General features: G+C 36.4%; 1 protein-coding gene across 1 annotated transcript in view; it reads left to right on the top strand.

Moving 5' to 3' along the window:
- Positions 1–13,909, top strand: part of LOC128211894 (kinesin-like protein KIF15) — an 81,985-nt gene extending 68,076 nt beyond the window's left edge. Inside the window, 6 exon segments of the mRNA XM_052917007.1 lie at positions 542–630; positions 5,801–5,872; positions 6,138–6,231; positions 6,498–6,572; positions 10,118–10,249; positions 12,557–13,909. Coding sequence (XP_052772967.1) covers positions 542–630; positions 5,801–5,872; positions 6,138–6,231; positions 6,498–6,572; positions 10,118–10,249; positions 12,557–12,769 — 675 coding nt within the window. The 3' untranslated portion in view covers positions 12,770–13,909.
- Positions 13,910–19,058: the final 5,149 nt, after the last annotated feature.

The raw sequence follows: 19,058 nt of genomic DNA, 5'->3' as shown, positions 1-19,058 counted from the left end.
AAATATCGTTACCAGTTATATTGTATGTCCTATGTTTAATTTTGAATACATGATTTTCTTCAAAATGGTAATGCAAATACGTAATCAAATGGTTGTTAAGGATTTACAGGGTGACACAATACACCATACACGCTTAAAAGAATTATGTTACGTTTGCGTTGCATTCAAATAATAAAACCATGAAAAAAATATGAATTTGGGTAGTTTTGTTCATATTAAGCAAAATACTTGAGAACTGTCCATTGTGTATTGAAGTAAAACAATTTTTTACAACGCACATGCATTAGTTTTATGATAATTAAGGAATATAGGATAAAAAACGTTAATCTTACCATTTTTCTTTACATAGATGATCATTCAGCAGCGCCAAATTCGTCGAAAATCCATGACACTATCAACAGCAATGCTTGACCAGCTGTCGTCATAAATATGTTTCTCGTATGACTAACCAGGACCCCAGTGATAATTATATTGTTGTGTAGTAAATTATTATGTTGAACTTTTGAGATTTATCAATGAATTGTATTATCTTCTTTATCAGCTGGAAAGTGGAAACTCACAGGAGCAACTCGACAAGATTAAGGCAGAGATGGATGCATTAAAGGCAGAAAACATTGAATTGAGAAATAGGTAGGTATGGGGAACTTATAGCTTGTCTAGCTGTTATGCCTGATGAGCATTGCAGACATATAGGGATCGCTGTGTCTGGCAAAGTTGTTGTTTTTTAGTATTCGAGGAATAAGGAGGCTTTACAACTCGAGGAATAACGAGGCTTTACAACTCGAGGAATAAGGAGGCTTTACAACTCGAGGAATAACGAGGCTTTACAACTCGAGGAATAAGGAGGCTTTACAACTCATCTCTGTGTCGGCATTCGGTTAAAGTCTAGAGTTAAAGTGCAAGTTGACTCTTTCACTTATAACTCCAATACCCTTCATTCAATTCACTAAATACTTCACACAGTTGTTTAGGACCATCACGCAATGAGGTTACTGAACACCATTTCTTGTTGATTACAAAATATGGCCCCTGATTGACAAGGAACTTAGGTTAAAGTTTAAGGCATATTGTGTCAGGTTAAAGTTTTATGGCAAGTTGGGGTTTTCACTGATAACTTCTATACCCTGCATTTAATTGACTTAATTTTTCACACAGTTCTTTAGGACCATCACACAATGTGGTTTCATAACACAAATTATTATCTAAAATACAAAACATGGCCCCTGATTGACAGGTTAATGTTTTACGGCAAGTTGGGATTTTCACTTATTACTTATAAACTCGGCATTTAATTGACTTAATACTTCACACAGTTTTTCGGTCATTACACAAATACGTTTCATAACTCCATATTATTCTATATACAAATCATTGCCCTTTATCAGTTTAAAAAGTTTGGTTGAAGTTTTTGGGCAACTTTGGTGTTTGTTTTTTATCTCAGACCTTAAATATCGTTCATTCAATGTTCTTCATACTTAACTAAATAGCCATTACACAATTAGGTTACATAACTCCATATTGAATTAAATACAAAATATGGCCCATTGATTTTTACTTTTTTTATTGCTTTTGATGGGCACAGTTTTTATATTTTTAACCTGTTTTTCACAAAGTGATTAGAATGACATATGTTGTTGTTTGGATGGGAGGTATCAAATATTTTTAGTCAAGTTTGACATAAAAGTAAAGTGACCAAGCTTGGTATATAGGAAGAGCTTATGGAGACCTTTTATGGGATTGCGTTTGGGTCCCATAGGGTCAAGGTCATTGTTACTAACAATAGAAAAATTGCTGGACAGGTACTGAATAGTTTGCGTTGACATTTGGGACCAAACATTGTATACAGGAAAAGTTCATAGAGACCTTTCATGGGATTGCGTTTGGGGCCCCTAGTCACTGTTACTAAAAAAGATAATGTTTTGGGACTGAATCTCAAAAAAAGGCTGAGGTTCTTATGTCAATCATTCAAAACTTGATTTCATCGTATTGTGGCATATCTTGTTTTTAATTTGACTTTTTTTTTTAATTGCTTTTGACAGACTCATGTTACATTATCATTGTATTGATTTTAAGATAAAGTGGTATATAGTCAAGCGTTGTCCTAAGACAGTTCTTGTTTAGATTGGCCCCATTATACCCACTGGAGTACGAGGTTATACATTTGCCAATTTTTTCCTACTGGGGAAGTGGTGTAGAGGGTTATAGATTAGGCTGTTTATATCCACTGGGGTAGGGGGTTATAGATTAGCCCCTTTATATCCACTGGGGTAGGGGGTTATAGATTAGCCCCTTTATATGCACTGGGGTAGGGGGTTATAGATTAGCCCCTTTATATTAACTGGGGTAAGGGGTTATGGATTTGCCTCTTTAAACATACTGGGGTTGGGGATTATAATTTGGCCTGGATCATTGTTTATACAATGTATGAAAACACTTTGTCAACACTTTGACCTTGAGTCTTAAAACTATGGTTATATTGTGTAACAGCATGGCCTCTCGCTTATATTAGTACATTTTTGTTTAGGTCATCATTATATTTCCCCCCATAAATGGGTAGACATATTGTTTTTCCACAAGTCCACTCCATAATTCTATAGCCTCTTGAAGGATTTTGAAATAACTCAACACACATGTTCACCATATTGAGATGATGTGTAGAGCACATGTTAAAGCCAGCTTGGTTCAAGGTCAAGGTCAAACTTATAGGTCAAAGGTTATATGACTACAATTTGTGTACACTCCATATATATTGAATCCCTTAAAGGATTTGGGAATAACTCGCCATAAATGTTCACCATATTGAAATGATGTGTAGAGAGATGTTTTAACAAGCTAGGTTCAAGGTTTAGGTCACACATATAGCTAAAAAGACATATGAATTAAATATAACTACTATAAGTGTCCGCTTCATATCTCTTGAACCCTTTGAAGGATGTTTAAAATCGCACCGTCCGTCCGTCCGGCTCTGTAACTTTCCCTTGTATGGACAGATTTTAAAATAACTTGCCACATGTGTTCCACATACCAAGAGGACGTGTGGCGTGCAAGACTCGTGTCCCTACCTCAAAGGTCAAGGTCACGCTTAGTGTTTATTCACAATGGAGTGCTGCATATAAGGACATAGAGTATAGGTTGTCGTGTCCGGGCTGTAACTTTCTCTTGTATGGACAGATTTTAAAATAACTTGCCACATGTGTACCACATACCAAGACGACGTGTCGGGTGCAAGACCCGTGTCCCTACCTCAAAGGTCAAGGTCACACTTAGTGTTTATTCACAATGGAGTGCTGCATATAAGGACATAGAGTATAGGTTGTCGTGTCCGGGCTGTAACTTTCCCTTGTATGGACAGATTTTAAAATAACTTGCCACATGTGTTCCACATACCAAGACGACGTGTCGCGTGCAAGACCCGTGTCCCTACCTCAAAGGTCAAGGTCACATTTAGTGTTTATTCACAATGGAGTGCTGCATATAAGGACATAAGAGTATAGGTTGTCGTGTCCGGGCTGTAACTTTCTCTTGAATGGACAGATTTTAAAATAACTTGCCACATGTGTTCCACATACCAAGACGACGTGTCGCGTGCAAGACTCGTGTCCCTACCTCAAAGGTCAAGGTCACACTTAGTGTTTATTCACAATGGAGTGCTGCATATAAGGACATAGAGTATAGGTTGTCGTGTCCGGGCTGTAACTTTCCCTTGTATGGACAGATTTTAAAATAACTTGCCAAATGTGTTCCACATACCAAGACGACGTGTCGTGTGCAAAACCCGTGTCCCTACCTCAAAGGTCAAGGTCACACTTAGTGTTTATTTACAATGGAGTGCTGCATATAAGGACATAGAGTATAGGTTGTCGTGTCCGGGCTGTAACTTTCTCTTGTATGGGAAGATTTTAAAATAACTTGCCACATGTGTTCCACATACCAAGACGACGTGTCGCGTGCAAGACCCGTGTCCCTAACTCAAAGGTCAAGGTCACACATAGTGTTTATTCACAATGGAATGCTGCATATTAGGACATAGAGTATAGGTTGTCGTGTCTGGACTGTAACTTTCCTTTGTATGGACAGATTTGAAAATAACTTGCCACATGTGTTCGGCATACCAAGACCACGTGTCGCGTGCAAGACCCGTGTCCCTACCTCTTAGGTCAAGGTCACACTTAGTGTTTTTTCACAATGGAATGCGGCATATAAGGACATAGAGTATAGGTTGTCGTGTCAGGGCTGTTACTTTCCCTTGTATGGACAGATTTTAAAATCACTTGCTACATGTGTTCCACAAACGAAGACGACGTGTGGTGTGCAAGACCCATGTCCCTACCTCTAAGGTGAAAGATACACTAAGTGTTTATTCACAAGGGAATTCTGAATATATGGACATAACAGTGTAGGTTGTCAAGTATGGGTGGTATTTTTTTTTTTATGTTCAGAGGCAATTTAAAATAACTTACCATATGTATTTGACACGTAAAGGCAAGATCAACTTTTCATGTACTGACCTTGTTCGTAGGTCAATGTCACATTCGGGGGCATTTGTCACATACTGTGACAGCTCTTGTTAAATTTAATCATCAAACATGTTCACCATATTGAGACGACCACATTGATACGATTTGGAGAGCGCATGTTACAGCCAGCTTGATTGTTTCTGCTCCATATCTCTTGAACCTCTTTAAAGATTGGAAATAACTGGCCACAAATGTACACAATATTGAGAAAATGTGCAGAGCGGAAGACGTCAGTTTTTTATTACAAAAACAGTTTCCTTCTGGCTAAAATGTCAAAGCTGCATTGTGTTTATTTTTATGGTGCTTCATTCAGGCTACTGGCAGGTGTTGGTTGGACATTCTAATGATAGCAGGGACAGTCAAATCCTTAAGCATCTATTTAGAATGTCTGGCGTATAATTAGCAATAGTCTAGCCTCTTTAGTAAAATCATACTTTTCTTGATACTATCAAAGATCAAGGCACTTTGACCCCAGTCAATCACTAACGGCTGATTTAAATACTTTCTAGAGAAGAGTTTAATTTCCTAGATTACAAAACTTCAATTTTAAAGGTTTGACTTACCAAAATTCTATGTCATGGAAACTAATTGAATTCAGAAAAGCTTTGAATGGTCAACAACAATTAGAGGTAAATTTGTTCAAATGTTCAAAAGGCTGACCTGGAGCTATCTGAGAGGTCTGCTTCTGGTTAAAATGTGAGAGTCAGTAAATAAGTTTAAGATGGTTAAGATCTGAGACAGTGTGTGTATAAATATTTTGATTTGAAAAAAGGCTTTAAACAAAGATAACTTCACTATTTCCTCACCATTTTAAATAAAACACAGCACATACTACGCCACTAAAGGAGCCCTTCCTTCGTTCTTTTGCCAAAGTTTGATTGAGAGTTTAGTTTCTCTAAACACTTTGACACACCTTTTCACAATACGGCTGTCTGACGGAGCACTGTCTTTAAATATGCAGTTTAGATTGTCTAATTTGCAAAGAAGGAAGATTGGAGGTTATGTTTCAGTGCTGGTGTTGTTGGCATTTGCAGAGTCCTTCAAAAAGTTGAACAAATGGTTATAACTCAAAAACAGTACAAGATATTCTTACAAAACTTATTATACATGCGACCAATAACCGTGTGCAAATGTGCAACAAGGTCTATCACCCTGAGTTAAGTGAGTGCTGAGTTATGTGTGGAATCATACACCGCTACCACAGTGTTGCCATTGCTCACAGTACTCTTGTTTTGTTGCATTTTATGCTGTCATACCACATATTGCTATCTTCTTTTTTGCAGACTCTTTGCAATACACGAGCAAAGCACAAAAATAGAGCAAGAGAGAAAAGAAATAGCACAGCAGGCTAAAAGGTATGTTTTACACCAACAGTTTAATTTCTCTGCATTTGTCGAGATGCATTGTGATTGATTCTTTTTGGTACTTTTTCGTGCTATACTTTTTTATGGATCTGTTTGAATGACTTTGTTTTCATGAATTAGTCTGATATATAATACATAGATTATTACCTACATATTTTTGTCTGTTGTTCAATCTAACTGTACTGTTGTTTATGTTTTGGTAAAAGATGTAGAAATATTTTTTTGGAGAAATGCTACATGTCTTGTTTTCTTACAGGAACAGCACTGTGACAGAATCGGAGATACAGGCAACAAAACAACTACTGGAAGAAAAGGATTCACTTCAAAAGCAACTTGAGACGTATTCTTCGGTGTGTGGGGTTTACAATTACATGTTCTTTTTAGATTATAATGAGACAAAGATATGAGAATTGAAATTCACTTAGGCAATAACATATAAACTTCAATGCCCTTGCTGTACATGGAATGTCTCGAATAACGCAAATCTTTATCAATTCAAATGACAGCTCAAATTACAATGGCTGTCGAGAGATCCTGCTTAACTTCATTATTACATAATGCATTCATTATCATGGAGCACTTCTGTATAATAACCTTAGTTTTCTCTTTATTTTAGGTGATTGAGGAGGTTAATGGGATTTTAAAGACATTCATGGGCATTGAAGCCCCTTCACAACACAATTTACCAATGGTAACATGCTTATGCTACTTTTTCATATCTTCAAGTATTTTTGTCTTATACTTTTTTAGGCAGAAGTTCAAGGTTTTGTCATTGCCTTGATGTTATCCTTGTCGTCTTGCATTTTATTTTAACTGCATATTATGTTATCAATGGGCTGATACACTGATGAACCACAAGCCCAAAACATTCAATCTTTCATGGTACTTGTGAATGTATTCAAAATAACAATATATGTATGTACAGCAAGTCTCATATCTCTTGCTTAAACATTTGCCTGACCAACTGGTATACTGAACAGTATTTGCTTGACCAACTGGTATACTGAACAGTATTTGCTTGACCAACTGTTATACTGAACAGTTTTTGCTTGACCAACTGGTATACTGAACAGTATTTGCTTGACCAACTGATATGCTGAATAGTATTTGCTTGACCAACTTATATGCTGAACAGTATTTGCTTGACCAACTGATATACTGAACAGTATTTGCTTGACCAACTGAAATACTGAACAGTATTTGCTTGACCTACTGATATGCTGAACAGTATTTGCTCGACCAGCTTATATGCTGAACAGTATTTGCTTGACCAACTGATATACTGAACAGTATTTGCTTGACCAACTGATATAATGGACAGTATTTGCTTGGTCCACAGATATACTGGACAATACTTGCTTGACCAACTGATATACTGGATTATACTTGCTTGACCTATACATATACAGGACAATATTTGCTTGACCAACTGATATACTGAACAGTATTTGCTTGACCAATTTACTTGACCAACTGATATACTGGATGGTATTTGCTTGACCAACTGATATACTGGACAGTATTTGCTTAACCAACTGATATACTGGACAGTATTTGCTTGATTAACTGATCTACTTGACAATATTTGCTTGACCAACTGATATACTGGACAATACTTGCTTTACTAACTGATATACTGGACAATACTTGCTTTATTCACTGATATACTGGACAATACTTGCTTTATTCACTGATATACTGGACAATACTTGCTTTGCTTACTGATATACTGGACAATACTTGCTTTGCTTACTGATATACTGGACAATACTTGCTTTATTCACTGATATACTGGACAATACTTGCTTTGCTTACTGATATACTGGACAATACTTGCTTTACTTACTGATATACTGGACAATACTTGCTTTATTCACTGATATACTGGACAATACTTGCTTTATTCACTGATATACTGGACAATACTTGCTTTATTCACTGATATACTGGACAATACTTGCTTTGCTTACTGATATACTGGACAATACTTGCTTTACTTACTGATATACTGGACAATACTTGCTTTACTTACTGATATACTGGACAATACTTGCTTTATTCACTGATATACTGGACAATACTTGCTTTATTCACTGATATACTGGACAATACTTGCTTTATTCACTGATATACTGGACAATACTTGCTTTATTCACTGATATACTGGACAATACTTGCTTTGCTTACTGATATACTGGACAATACTTGCTTTACTTACTGATATACTGGACAATACTTGCTTTACTTACTGATATACTGGACAATACTTGCTTTATTCACTGATATACTGGACAATACTTGCTTTACTTACTGATATACTGGACAATACTTGCTTTATTCACTGATATACTGGACAATACTTGCTTTATTCACTGATATACTGGACAATACTTGCTTTGCTTACTGATATACTGGACAATACTTGCTTTGCTTACTGATATACTGGACAATACTTGCTTTACTTACTGATATACTGGACAATACTTGCTTTATTCACTGATATACTGGACAATACTTGCTTTATTCACTGATATACTGGACAATACTTGCTTTACTTACTGATATACTGGACAATACTTGCTTTGCTTACTGATATACTGGACAATACTTGCTTTACTTACTGATATACTGGACAATACTTGCTTTATTCACTGATATACTGGACAATACTTGCTTTATTCACTGATATACTGGACAATACTTGCTTTATTCACTGATATACTGGACAATACTTGCTTTGCTTACTGATATACTGGACAATACTTGCTTTATTCACTGATATACTGGACAATACTTGCTTTATTTACTACAAGATACAAGATACATGAATCTTTATTTAAAGTCGGGTATGTGTTAATAAGAAACATTAACTCAATGAGCTATTTTACGACATGAATAACAGACATACATAGCATATCAAATAAAATAACAATGAGCTTGTGACCTGGAAATAAAAGTATATATGTTAAAATGAACACATATTAGAGCATTCATACAAATACAATAGGAAAATAGGATTAGAGCATCAGAAACAGTGATAACACCAACAAGTTTTCCCGGCTGTACGACCAGTCCACATGCGCACGGTTCCACTAGTTGATATACCACTGTAAAATGGTTAGTTGTTTCAAAAGTATTACTTAAAGGGTAATCATATACATTGAAGAAGCAAATTTGTAAGTAGCAAACTGTAAAAGGGAATAACAGCTTTGATATGTATCATGCTATTTTGATATTACACCTATCACTGTAAAAGAATGTTAATTGAAAAAGTAAAGTCGTAACACCTAAACAAAATACTTGCCGAAAGAAAAACACAAGTAGTTGTATGTGTTCGACAGATGTTATATAAATTTGAACAATCATAATTAGATATTAGCCATGTAATTTAATTTAATAAGTTGTTATTTTTTGTCAAAGAAGTCCGCTGAAATCTTTTCTGGTATTTGAATGCCATATCTTGTCCAGTGGGTGTAAGCCATCCCACTGAAAACAAAACTCCTTTTCCATTAAGACAAAGGATATAAGAAATTCAGTGAAACATCTTACAGTTCTCATTTTCTTGTATTTTTTTAAAGCAAAGAGGTATTATTTACACATTGAACATTTACAAGAGGGACCTGTCCAATAGCAGATCAGCCCTCTAAATTCCAGGTAGTTTTGGGAGACCCTTATATACTGTTGAGTATTTGCTTGATTAACTGATAAACTGGACAATACTTGCTTTATTTACTGATATACTGTTGAGTATTTGCTTGATTAACTGATAAACTGGACAATACTGGACAGTATTTGCTTGATTAAGTGATAAACTAGACAGTATTTGCTTGCCCAACTGATATACTGGACAGTATTTGCTTGACCAGCTGATATACTGGACAATATTTGCTTGATTAACTTATATACTATACAATTCTGTTGGATCAACTGAAATACTGGATAAGTTTTGCTTGTGTGACTCTTAAATTGATTTCTTAATTGTTATTAGCTTATTTGTTTTACAAAGAGAAAAGGGTGGAGATGTGTAGTTGAAGCAGAAGCAGCAGCTGGTGTTGTCAATGTGCAAGTGCTCTATATTGTACACAGGCTCTCTAGCATTCATACTTTTTCCTATTTTTCTCTATTTAAAAAAAAAGATGATTTATGAATCAACCTTTAATGAACACCTTTAAAGCGTTTTCTTATGTTAAAATTGTTGACATACCTGGTACCATTCCTATTTTCATTTTTATACAGATTATTCAGACTTTGTTTGAGGAAAGAGAAGATTTCCATGAAAAGGTTGGGACCATTGCTGGCCATAGCAATCGGAAGCAGAAGATCCACTTGTTAGCAAAATATAAGGAAATTATATACCAGCGAGAACAGGTATAATGCTATCCTGGTTAAGGACCTTTCATCTGAAAATGGAGGTTTGTCTTGAATAACTCCAGAAATTTTGAAATTGCACAGAAAAAAATGTTAGGCCCCTGATCTGAAAATCAGTGTGATAAAGTTTATTTCCTAATTTCATTTTCATTACATGCCAAACTTACTCAGTAAAATCCAATGAAATGACTTTCATATGAAACTTGTAATTGTTAAAAAAAAATCAAAAACATGCCCAACTAACAACAAAATATTATATTTCTATCTATTCTCTATAATACTGAACATTTTCCTCTGTTTAAACAAGTAATTTGGGGTGAAATATTTTTCATTTTGTTGAGTGGTAAAACAATTGATAATCCCTCACTGGATATAATATGGTGCAACCTGGTGACGTTTCAATATTGCTAATAAATTGCTCATTTTCAGAGAATAATTTTAGTTTTCCTGTTTTGAAGCTTCATTTGAACACAGTCTATCATTTGCATGCAAAACAATCGTAATGGAATTGCTAAACAAGGACTTGACAGGGTGTGCCAATAATTGGGATGGGCGAAAATGTGCTCCCTAATCAGTATCAAGAGACATTTATGATTTACAGTTTTACATTGTTAACTATATAAGACAGTCTTAAGCTAGAACAAGTATATTAATGTTTGGTGTTGTCTGCTCAACTACTTGAGCATTTCTACTTTTAATGGGATTAATTTCATACCTTAATGCCTTATTTAAAATATGAAGCACATTGCCTGCCTTTTTTCAGAGCTATGGCCTTTCTATGGTCTCCTTAATGCTATCCTCTAACCACTTTCCATAATCTGAAATCTTTGGTATGAAACTTCAAGTCCTATTGAATTATGCTCTGCTGCATTTGTAACCCTGAGCCATTTTGCTTGATAAATTCCAAAATGATCAAAAATCAATTAAACAGTTTCATTGGTGCCAAATGGGGACCTCTTTGGGAGAGACCTCTTTATGTCCCAATGAGAGGCAAAGGGGATATAGAAATGGTAGGCGTGTGTCTGTGCATGCTCATGTGCATGAGTGTGTGCATCCTGGCAATCTCGTCTGGAGCATAACTTGTGAAGTATTTGAGGTATTGACCACAAAATTCATATACAGATATATCTCATGGAAGAAAAGTCCAGTACATATAAACCATAACTCTGGCAGAAGTGTTTTTAGTCATTATCCTTTCATTAATTTTCATACTTATTTTTTGTCCTGAGCATAATTTCCAAAGTTTTCGAGGTATTGACTTCAAACTTCATATACATATAATTAAGGTGAAGAGTAGTGGACAAAAAACATCAATATGGGTGCACTATTTTTTTAGTTATTTTTCAAACATATTTTTTGTCCATAGCATTACTTGAAAAGTCCTTATGGTATAAACTTCAAACTTTATATACAGATATATCTCATTGAGGAGAAGTGCTGTGCATAGGAACCATAACTCTGGCTGCAGGACTTTTTTAGTAACTGGGCTTTGTTAAATGTCATTCTTATTCTTTGTCGTTTAAAGGCTAGGTTGATCTTTGTCGTTTAAAGGCTAAGTTGATACTGTTCTTAATTTGGCAGGGGATATGGCAGTCTGTGACTTCTTTTGTCTATATTTAATAACAAAACCCTGTCATGTTTAATCTTCTTAGTTGAAGAGTATTAAAATGAATTAAACATATTTTTATTAGATGAGCCGCTTCCTCATTAATGTTCATGAAAAAGAAATTTTCAATAAATTTTCTTGCAGGACAGTTGTGTCCATTTTAAAAGTAATGGGATTACCAATGATGGTGTCAAATTTAATCACAAGCTCACTAACTACACAATGTATGAACAATATATTTTGTTGTTTAAAATATGAATTATATGTAACTGTAGTACAATATGGTAGTGATTTATGTAAAAGATGTCAGCACCCACTTGCATTGAAACCAAAATATTGGTCGATATGATTTTGACATAAAGAAGAAGCTTATTATGGTGCATTTTTCCAAATTTTCTGTCAGCTTTAAGCATATTTGAAGTCCCACAATTCCACATTATACCCATAAAAAGGGCTTGCACACCTACATGTATAAGGACAAATACAGTCAGCTGATTAAAATAAGCTAAGAAACTTTCTAGAAAGGATCCAGCTTGTTAACATCAAGGATGTACAAAATTAGTCGATAACATTCTTAGGTTATTCGAAATTTTAAAAAAGACTTGAAATGTCTTTCACTACATGTGATAAATGGAAAGATACATTTTCACATAACAACATGCATGTCTGCATTTACAATTAGTTTTTTTTTACTATTTCAGGAAGTCTGCAAACTAAAAAATCAACAACTAAACTGTCGTTGTGAGCTGAAACCACAAAAACATGAGAAACAAGGTTTGGAAAATGAAAAGAGTAAACTGCTACCTTACAAGCCCAGTTCGATTTTGAAAGAAAAGGAAAATTTACCGACTCATAAGACATTCCTGTCTGGGGAGTTTACAGGAAGGGTGCTGGAAAAGGGTGCTGGAAAATGACCACACAGGGGATAAATGATAGATTACTGTTATACATATAATGTGTTTTAAAGTCAATGATGGCTCCGATGCGTTGTTTTTTGTTTTTTATAAAGAGGAATCAGGTATCACATGATGAAATGATCGATATCAAATTACATTAGAACCGAGATGTATAATAATACAAAAAATAAAAGATGTTTTGTTGAGATATAATTTGTTCATGCCATACTTTGTAACCAAGGTTTTGTTCATGCCATACTTTGTAACCAATGTTTTGTTCATGCCATCCTCTGTAACCAATGTTTTGTTCATGCCATACTCTGTAACCAAGGTTTTGTTCGTGCCATACTCTGTAACCAATGTTTTGTTCATGCCATACTCTGTAACCAAGGTTTTGTTGTATGGTAGACATGGGGAAATGTGATGAAGACAAACACTTGACAAATTATTGTTTTTATCTGTAAACAAGCATTGTTTTCCTGGCTTTATGAGCTTTACATGTGTAAGTAGATTTATGTGTATGAATATCATTTACTGCCATATTGCATTAGGACCAAATCTTTTGTTTAAAAACTATGTCATTCTGTGTATAATACAAATAATTATTAGACAGAATATTCCATTTATGAAGGTTATGCTGATTCCGTATACTTTCTCAATGTATTAATATTTAACATACATTTCAAGGAACTTTCTTTAATGTTATAATTTTGATCTAAAAATATTGTTCAATTCATATGTTACATGAAGTTTAAAAATCTTTTTACATTGTGCTGTTTTTTATTGACACTGCAAACTTTACTCAAATTAATGCATATTATTTTTTTGACTGTTCATAACAAATTAAAAAACCTTCCAGTTACTTTATTATTTCAGCCAGTTCATAATCTTAAGACTTGGATCATGTTATGACAGATGTAGATTTATGTATTTATTTTAATCCTGTAGCTGTAATGTTACATTAAGCAATGTGTGAGTTCTACTCCTTCATCTATAAGTCAGTGTCTCTATACCATTGTTTATGTCTTTAGCCTGTGAATTTCATAACTGATACTTATACTATCTGTAACCTTTTTTGTCTTCCGTATTCAGCTTTGTTCTGGCTCATAACATGTAAAATGTTTTTTTCAAAACCGTATTAAAACATTTTTCTCACAATCTATTATTTCTTGTTCACGTAAGTGTAGCATTAAGCTATGAAAGGGTTCTGCGTATGTGAGGTTAACTTTGCCCGGTTTCTGTGCGTTCAAGAAATAAATGACATTATTTTTTTTGAAAATATGAGTAAAAAAATTTCAATAATAACTGATAAATTTATGCTACTTATAAGATTATTATTGTTTTGTTAAAATTAATAACTTTGTAAAATTTAAATCGGCTCTTTTTAAGACTAAGTAAAAATCAAATCATTTTATTATGCCCCCCTTCGAAGAAGAGGGGTATATTGCTTTGCACAGGCATGTCGGTATGTCGGTCGGTCGGTCCGTCGGTAGACCAAAGCTTGTCCGAGTGATAACTCAACAATTCCTGAACGTATGGTCATCAAACTTCACATGAAGGTTGAGCCTGACCAGTAGATGACCCCTATTGATTTTGGGGGTCAAAGGTCAAGGTCACAGTGACCTTTAATGGTAAAATAATTTTAAAGCTTGTCCGAGTGATAACTCAACAATGCCTGCACCCATGGCCCTCAAACTTGAGATGGAGGTTGGGCCTGACCAGTAGACGACCCCTATTGTTTTGGGGGGTCATCAGGTCAAAGGTCAAGGTCACAGTGACCTTGAATGGTAAAAGGTTGTCCGAGTGATAACGTGACAATGCCTGCACCCATGGCCCTCAAACTTGACTTGGAGGTTGGGCTTGACCAGTAGCTGACCCCTATTGTTTTTTGGGCTCAATGGGTCAAAGGTCAAGGTCACAGTGACCTTGAATGGTAAAAGGTTGTTCGAATGATAACTCAACAATGCCTGCACCCATGGCCCTCAAACTTGACTTGGAGGTCGGGCCTGACCAGTAGATGACCCCTAATGTTTTTGGGGGTCATTGGGCCAAAGGTCAAGGTCACAGTGACCTTGAATGGTAAAAGGTTGTCCGAGTGATAACTCAACAATGCCTGCACCCATGGCCCTCAAACTTGACTTGGAGAATTGGCCTGACCAGGAGATGACCCCTATGGTTTTTGGGGTCATCTGGCCAAAGGTCAAGGTCACAGTGACCTGGAATGGTAAAAGGTTGTCCGAGTGATAACTCGACAATGCCTGCACCCATGGCCCTCAAACTTAACTTGGAGGTTGGGCCTGGCCAGAAGATGGTCCCTATTGATTTAAGGGGTCATTAGGCCATAGGTCAAGGTCACAGTGACCTGGAATGGTAAAAGGTTATCCGAGTGATTACTTGACAATGGCTGCACCCATGGCCCTCAAACTTGATTTGGAGGTTGAGCCTGGCCAGAAGATTGTCCCTATTAATTTTAGGGGTCATTGGCCCACAGCTTAAGGTCACAGTGACCGTGAATGATAAAAGGTTGTCCAAGTGATAACTCAACAATGCCTGCACCCATGGCCCTCAAACCTGACATGGAGGTTGGGCCTGACCAGTAGATGACCCCTATTGATTTTAGGGGTCAAAGGTCAAGGTCACAGTGACCTTGAAAGCAAACTCGACAATTCTTGGACCTATGGTCATCAAACTTGACATGAAGGTTGGGCCTGCCAAGTAGATGACCCCTATCGACTTTGGGGGTCATCAGGCCAAGGTCAATGTCACAGTAACCTTTAATGCAAAAAAGTTAACAAATCTTCCCCCAATGATATCTCGACAATGCCTGAACCTATGATCATTATACTTGACATGGATGTTAAGCCTGACCAGTAGATCACCCTTATTGATTTTAGGATTCATAGAGCCAAAGGTCAAGGTCACAGTGATCTTGAATGGTAAAAGGTTGTCCGAGTGATAACTCAACAATGCCTGAACCCATGGCCTTCAAACTTGACTTGGAGTTGCATCTGACTTGTAGATGGCCCCTTATGATTTAAGGGGTCAAAGGTCAAGGTCACAGTGACCTTGAACGAAAAAAACTTGTCTTTTGATAACTTGACAATGCCTGCACCCATGGCCCTCAAACTTGACATTTAGGTTTCTGGTGACCAGCTAATGACTCTGGATTTTGAGTTCATAGAGTCAAAGGTCAAGACGGTCATAACACACTTTATCCTCACACTTTAATGGTCATAATCTTAAAACAGCAACAAATCAGCTGTCATTTCGGTCCATGCATATTTCATTCAATTGTCCATATAATCCTGACAACATGGCGCTCAGGGGGGGCATAATGTTTGACAAACATCTCTTGTTTATCTTTACATGATTGATGCAACAAAATAGTATATGCTATACTAATTGTCTAATGTTGACAATGTACCAAACTTACAAAACCCACATGTTGGATGTCAACAATGTACCAAACTTACAAAACCCACATGTTGGATGTCAACAATGTACCAAACTTACAAAACCCACATGTTGGATGTCAACAATGTACCAAACTTACAAAACCCACATGTTGGATGCTGACAATGTACCAAACTTACAAAACCCACATGTTGGATGCTGACAATGTACCAAACTTACAAAACCCACATGTTGGATGTCGACAATGTAGCAAACTTACAAAACCCACATGTTGGATGCTGACAATGTACCAAACTTACAAAACCCACATGTTGGATGTCAACAATGTACCAAACTTACAAATCACACATGTTGGATGTTGACAATGTACCAAACTTACAAAACCCACATGTTGGATGTTGACAATGTACCAAACTTACAAAACCCACATGTTGGATGTTGACAATGTAGCAAACTTACAAAACCCACATGTTGGATGTTGACAATGTAGCAAACTTACAAAACCCACATGTTGGATGTCAACAATGAAGCAAACTTACAAAACCCACATGTTGGATGTTGACAATGTACCAAACTTACAAAACCCACATGTTGGATGCTGACAATGTAGCAAACTTACAAAACCCACATGTTGGATGCTGACAATGTACCAAACTTACAAAACCCACATGTTGGATGTCAACAATGTACCAAACTTACAAAACCCACATGTTGGATGCTGACAATGTACCAAACTTACAAAACCCACATGTTGGATGCTGACAATGTAGCAAACTTACAAAACCCACATGTTGGATGCTGACAATGTAGCAAACTTACAAAACCCACAGGTTGGATGCTGACAATGTACCAAACTTACAAAACCCACATGTTGGATGTTGACAATGTACCAAACTTACAAAACCCTCAGGTTGGATAATGCCAATGTACCAAACTTACAAAACCCACATGTTGGATGTCAACAATGTACCAAACTTACAAAACCCACATGTTGGATGCTGACAATGTACCAAACTTACAAAACCCACATGTTGGATGTCAACAATGTACCAAACTTACAAAACCCACATGTTGGATGTTGACAATGTAGCAAACTTACAAAACCCACATGTTGGATGCTGACAATGTACCAAACTTACAAAACCCACAGGTTGGATGCTGACAATGTACCAAACTTACAAAACCCACATGTTGGATGTCAACAATGTACCAAACTTAAAACATCCACATGTTGGATGCTGACAATGTACCAAACTTACAAAACCCACATGTTGGATGCTGACAATGTACCAAACTTACAACACCCACATGTTGGATGTCAACAATGTACCAAACTTACAAAACCCACATGTTGGATGTTGACAATGTACCAAACTTACAAAACCCACATGTTGGATGCTGACAATGTACCAAACTTACAAAACCCACATGTTGGATGTCAACAATGTACCAAACTTACAAAACCCACATGTTGGATGCTGACAATGTAGCAAACTTACAAAACCCACATGTTGGATGCTGACAATGTAGCAAACTTACAAAACCCACATGTTGGATGCTGACAATGTAGCAAACTTACAAAACCCACATGTTGGATGTCAACAATGTACCAAACTTACAAAACCCACATGTTGGATGCTGACAATGTACCAAACTTACAAAACCCACATGTTGGATGCTGACAATGTACCAAACTTACAACACCCACATGTTGGATGTCAACAATTGTACCAAACTTACAAACCCACATGTTGGATGCTGACAATGTAGCAAACTTACAAAACCCACATGTTGGATGCTGACAATGTAGCAAACTTACAAAACCCACATGTTGGATGCTGACAATGTACCAAACTTACAAAACCCACATGTTGGATGTCAACAATGTACCAAACTTACAAAACCCACATGTTGGATGCTGACAATGTAGCAAACTTACAAAACCCACATGTTGGATGCTGACAATGTACCAAACTTACAAAACCCACATGTTGGATGCTGACAATGTAGCAAACTTACAAAACCCACATGTTGGATGTCAAAAATGTACCAAACTTACAAAACCCACGTGTTGGATGCTGACAATTTACCAAACTTACAAAACCCACGTGTTGGATGTCAACAATGTAGCAAACTTACAAAACCCACATGCTGGATGTCAACAACGCCCCAAACTTACAAAACCCACATGTTGGATGTTGACAATGTACCAAACTTACAAAACCCACAGGTTGGATGCTGACAATGTACCTAACTTACAAAACCCACATGTTGGATGTCAACAATGTACCAAACTTACAAAACCCACATGTTGGATGCTGACAATGTACCAAACTTACAAAACCCACATTTTGGATGTCAACAATGTACCAAACTTACAAAACCCACATGTTGGATGCCGACAATGTAGCAAACTTACAAAACCCACATGTTGGATGCTGACAATGTACCAAACTTACAAACCCACATGTTGGATGTCAACAATGTACCAAACTTACAAAACCCACGTGTTGGATGCTGACAATGTACCAAACTTACAAAACCCACATGTTGGATGTCAACAATGTACCAAACTTACAAAACCCACATGTTGGATGTCAACAATGTACCAAACTTACAAAACCCACATGTTGGATGTTGACAATGTAGCAAACTTACAAAACCCACATGTTGGATGCTGACAATGTACCAAACTTACAAAACCCATGTTGGATGTCAACAATGTACCAAACTTACAAAACCCAAATGTTGAATGCTGACAATGTAGCAAACTTACAAAACCCACAGGTTGGATGCTGACAATGTACCAAACTTACAAAACCCACATGTTGGATGTTGACAATGTAGCAAACTTACAAAACCCACATGTTGAATGCTGACAATGTACCAAACT

This window comes from Mya arenaria, chromosome 12 (genome assembly GCF_026914265.1).
Source record: "Mya arenaria isolate MELC-2E11 chromosome 12, ASM2691426v1".
NCBI classification, from domain to species: domain Eukaryota; kingdom Metazoa; phylum Mollusca; class Bivalvia; order Myida; family Myidae; genus Mya; species Mya arenaria.
This window is presented reverse-complemented; position numbering and strand designations above follow the sequence as displayed.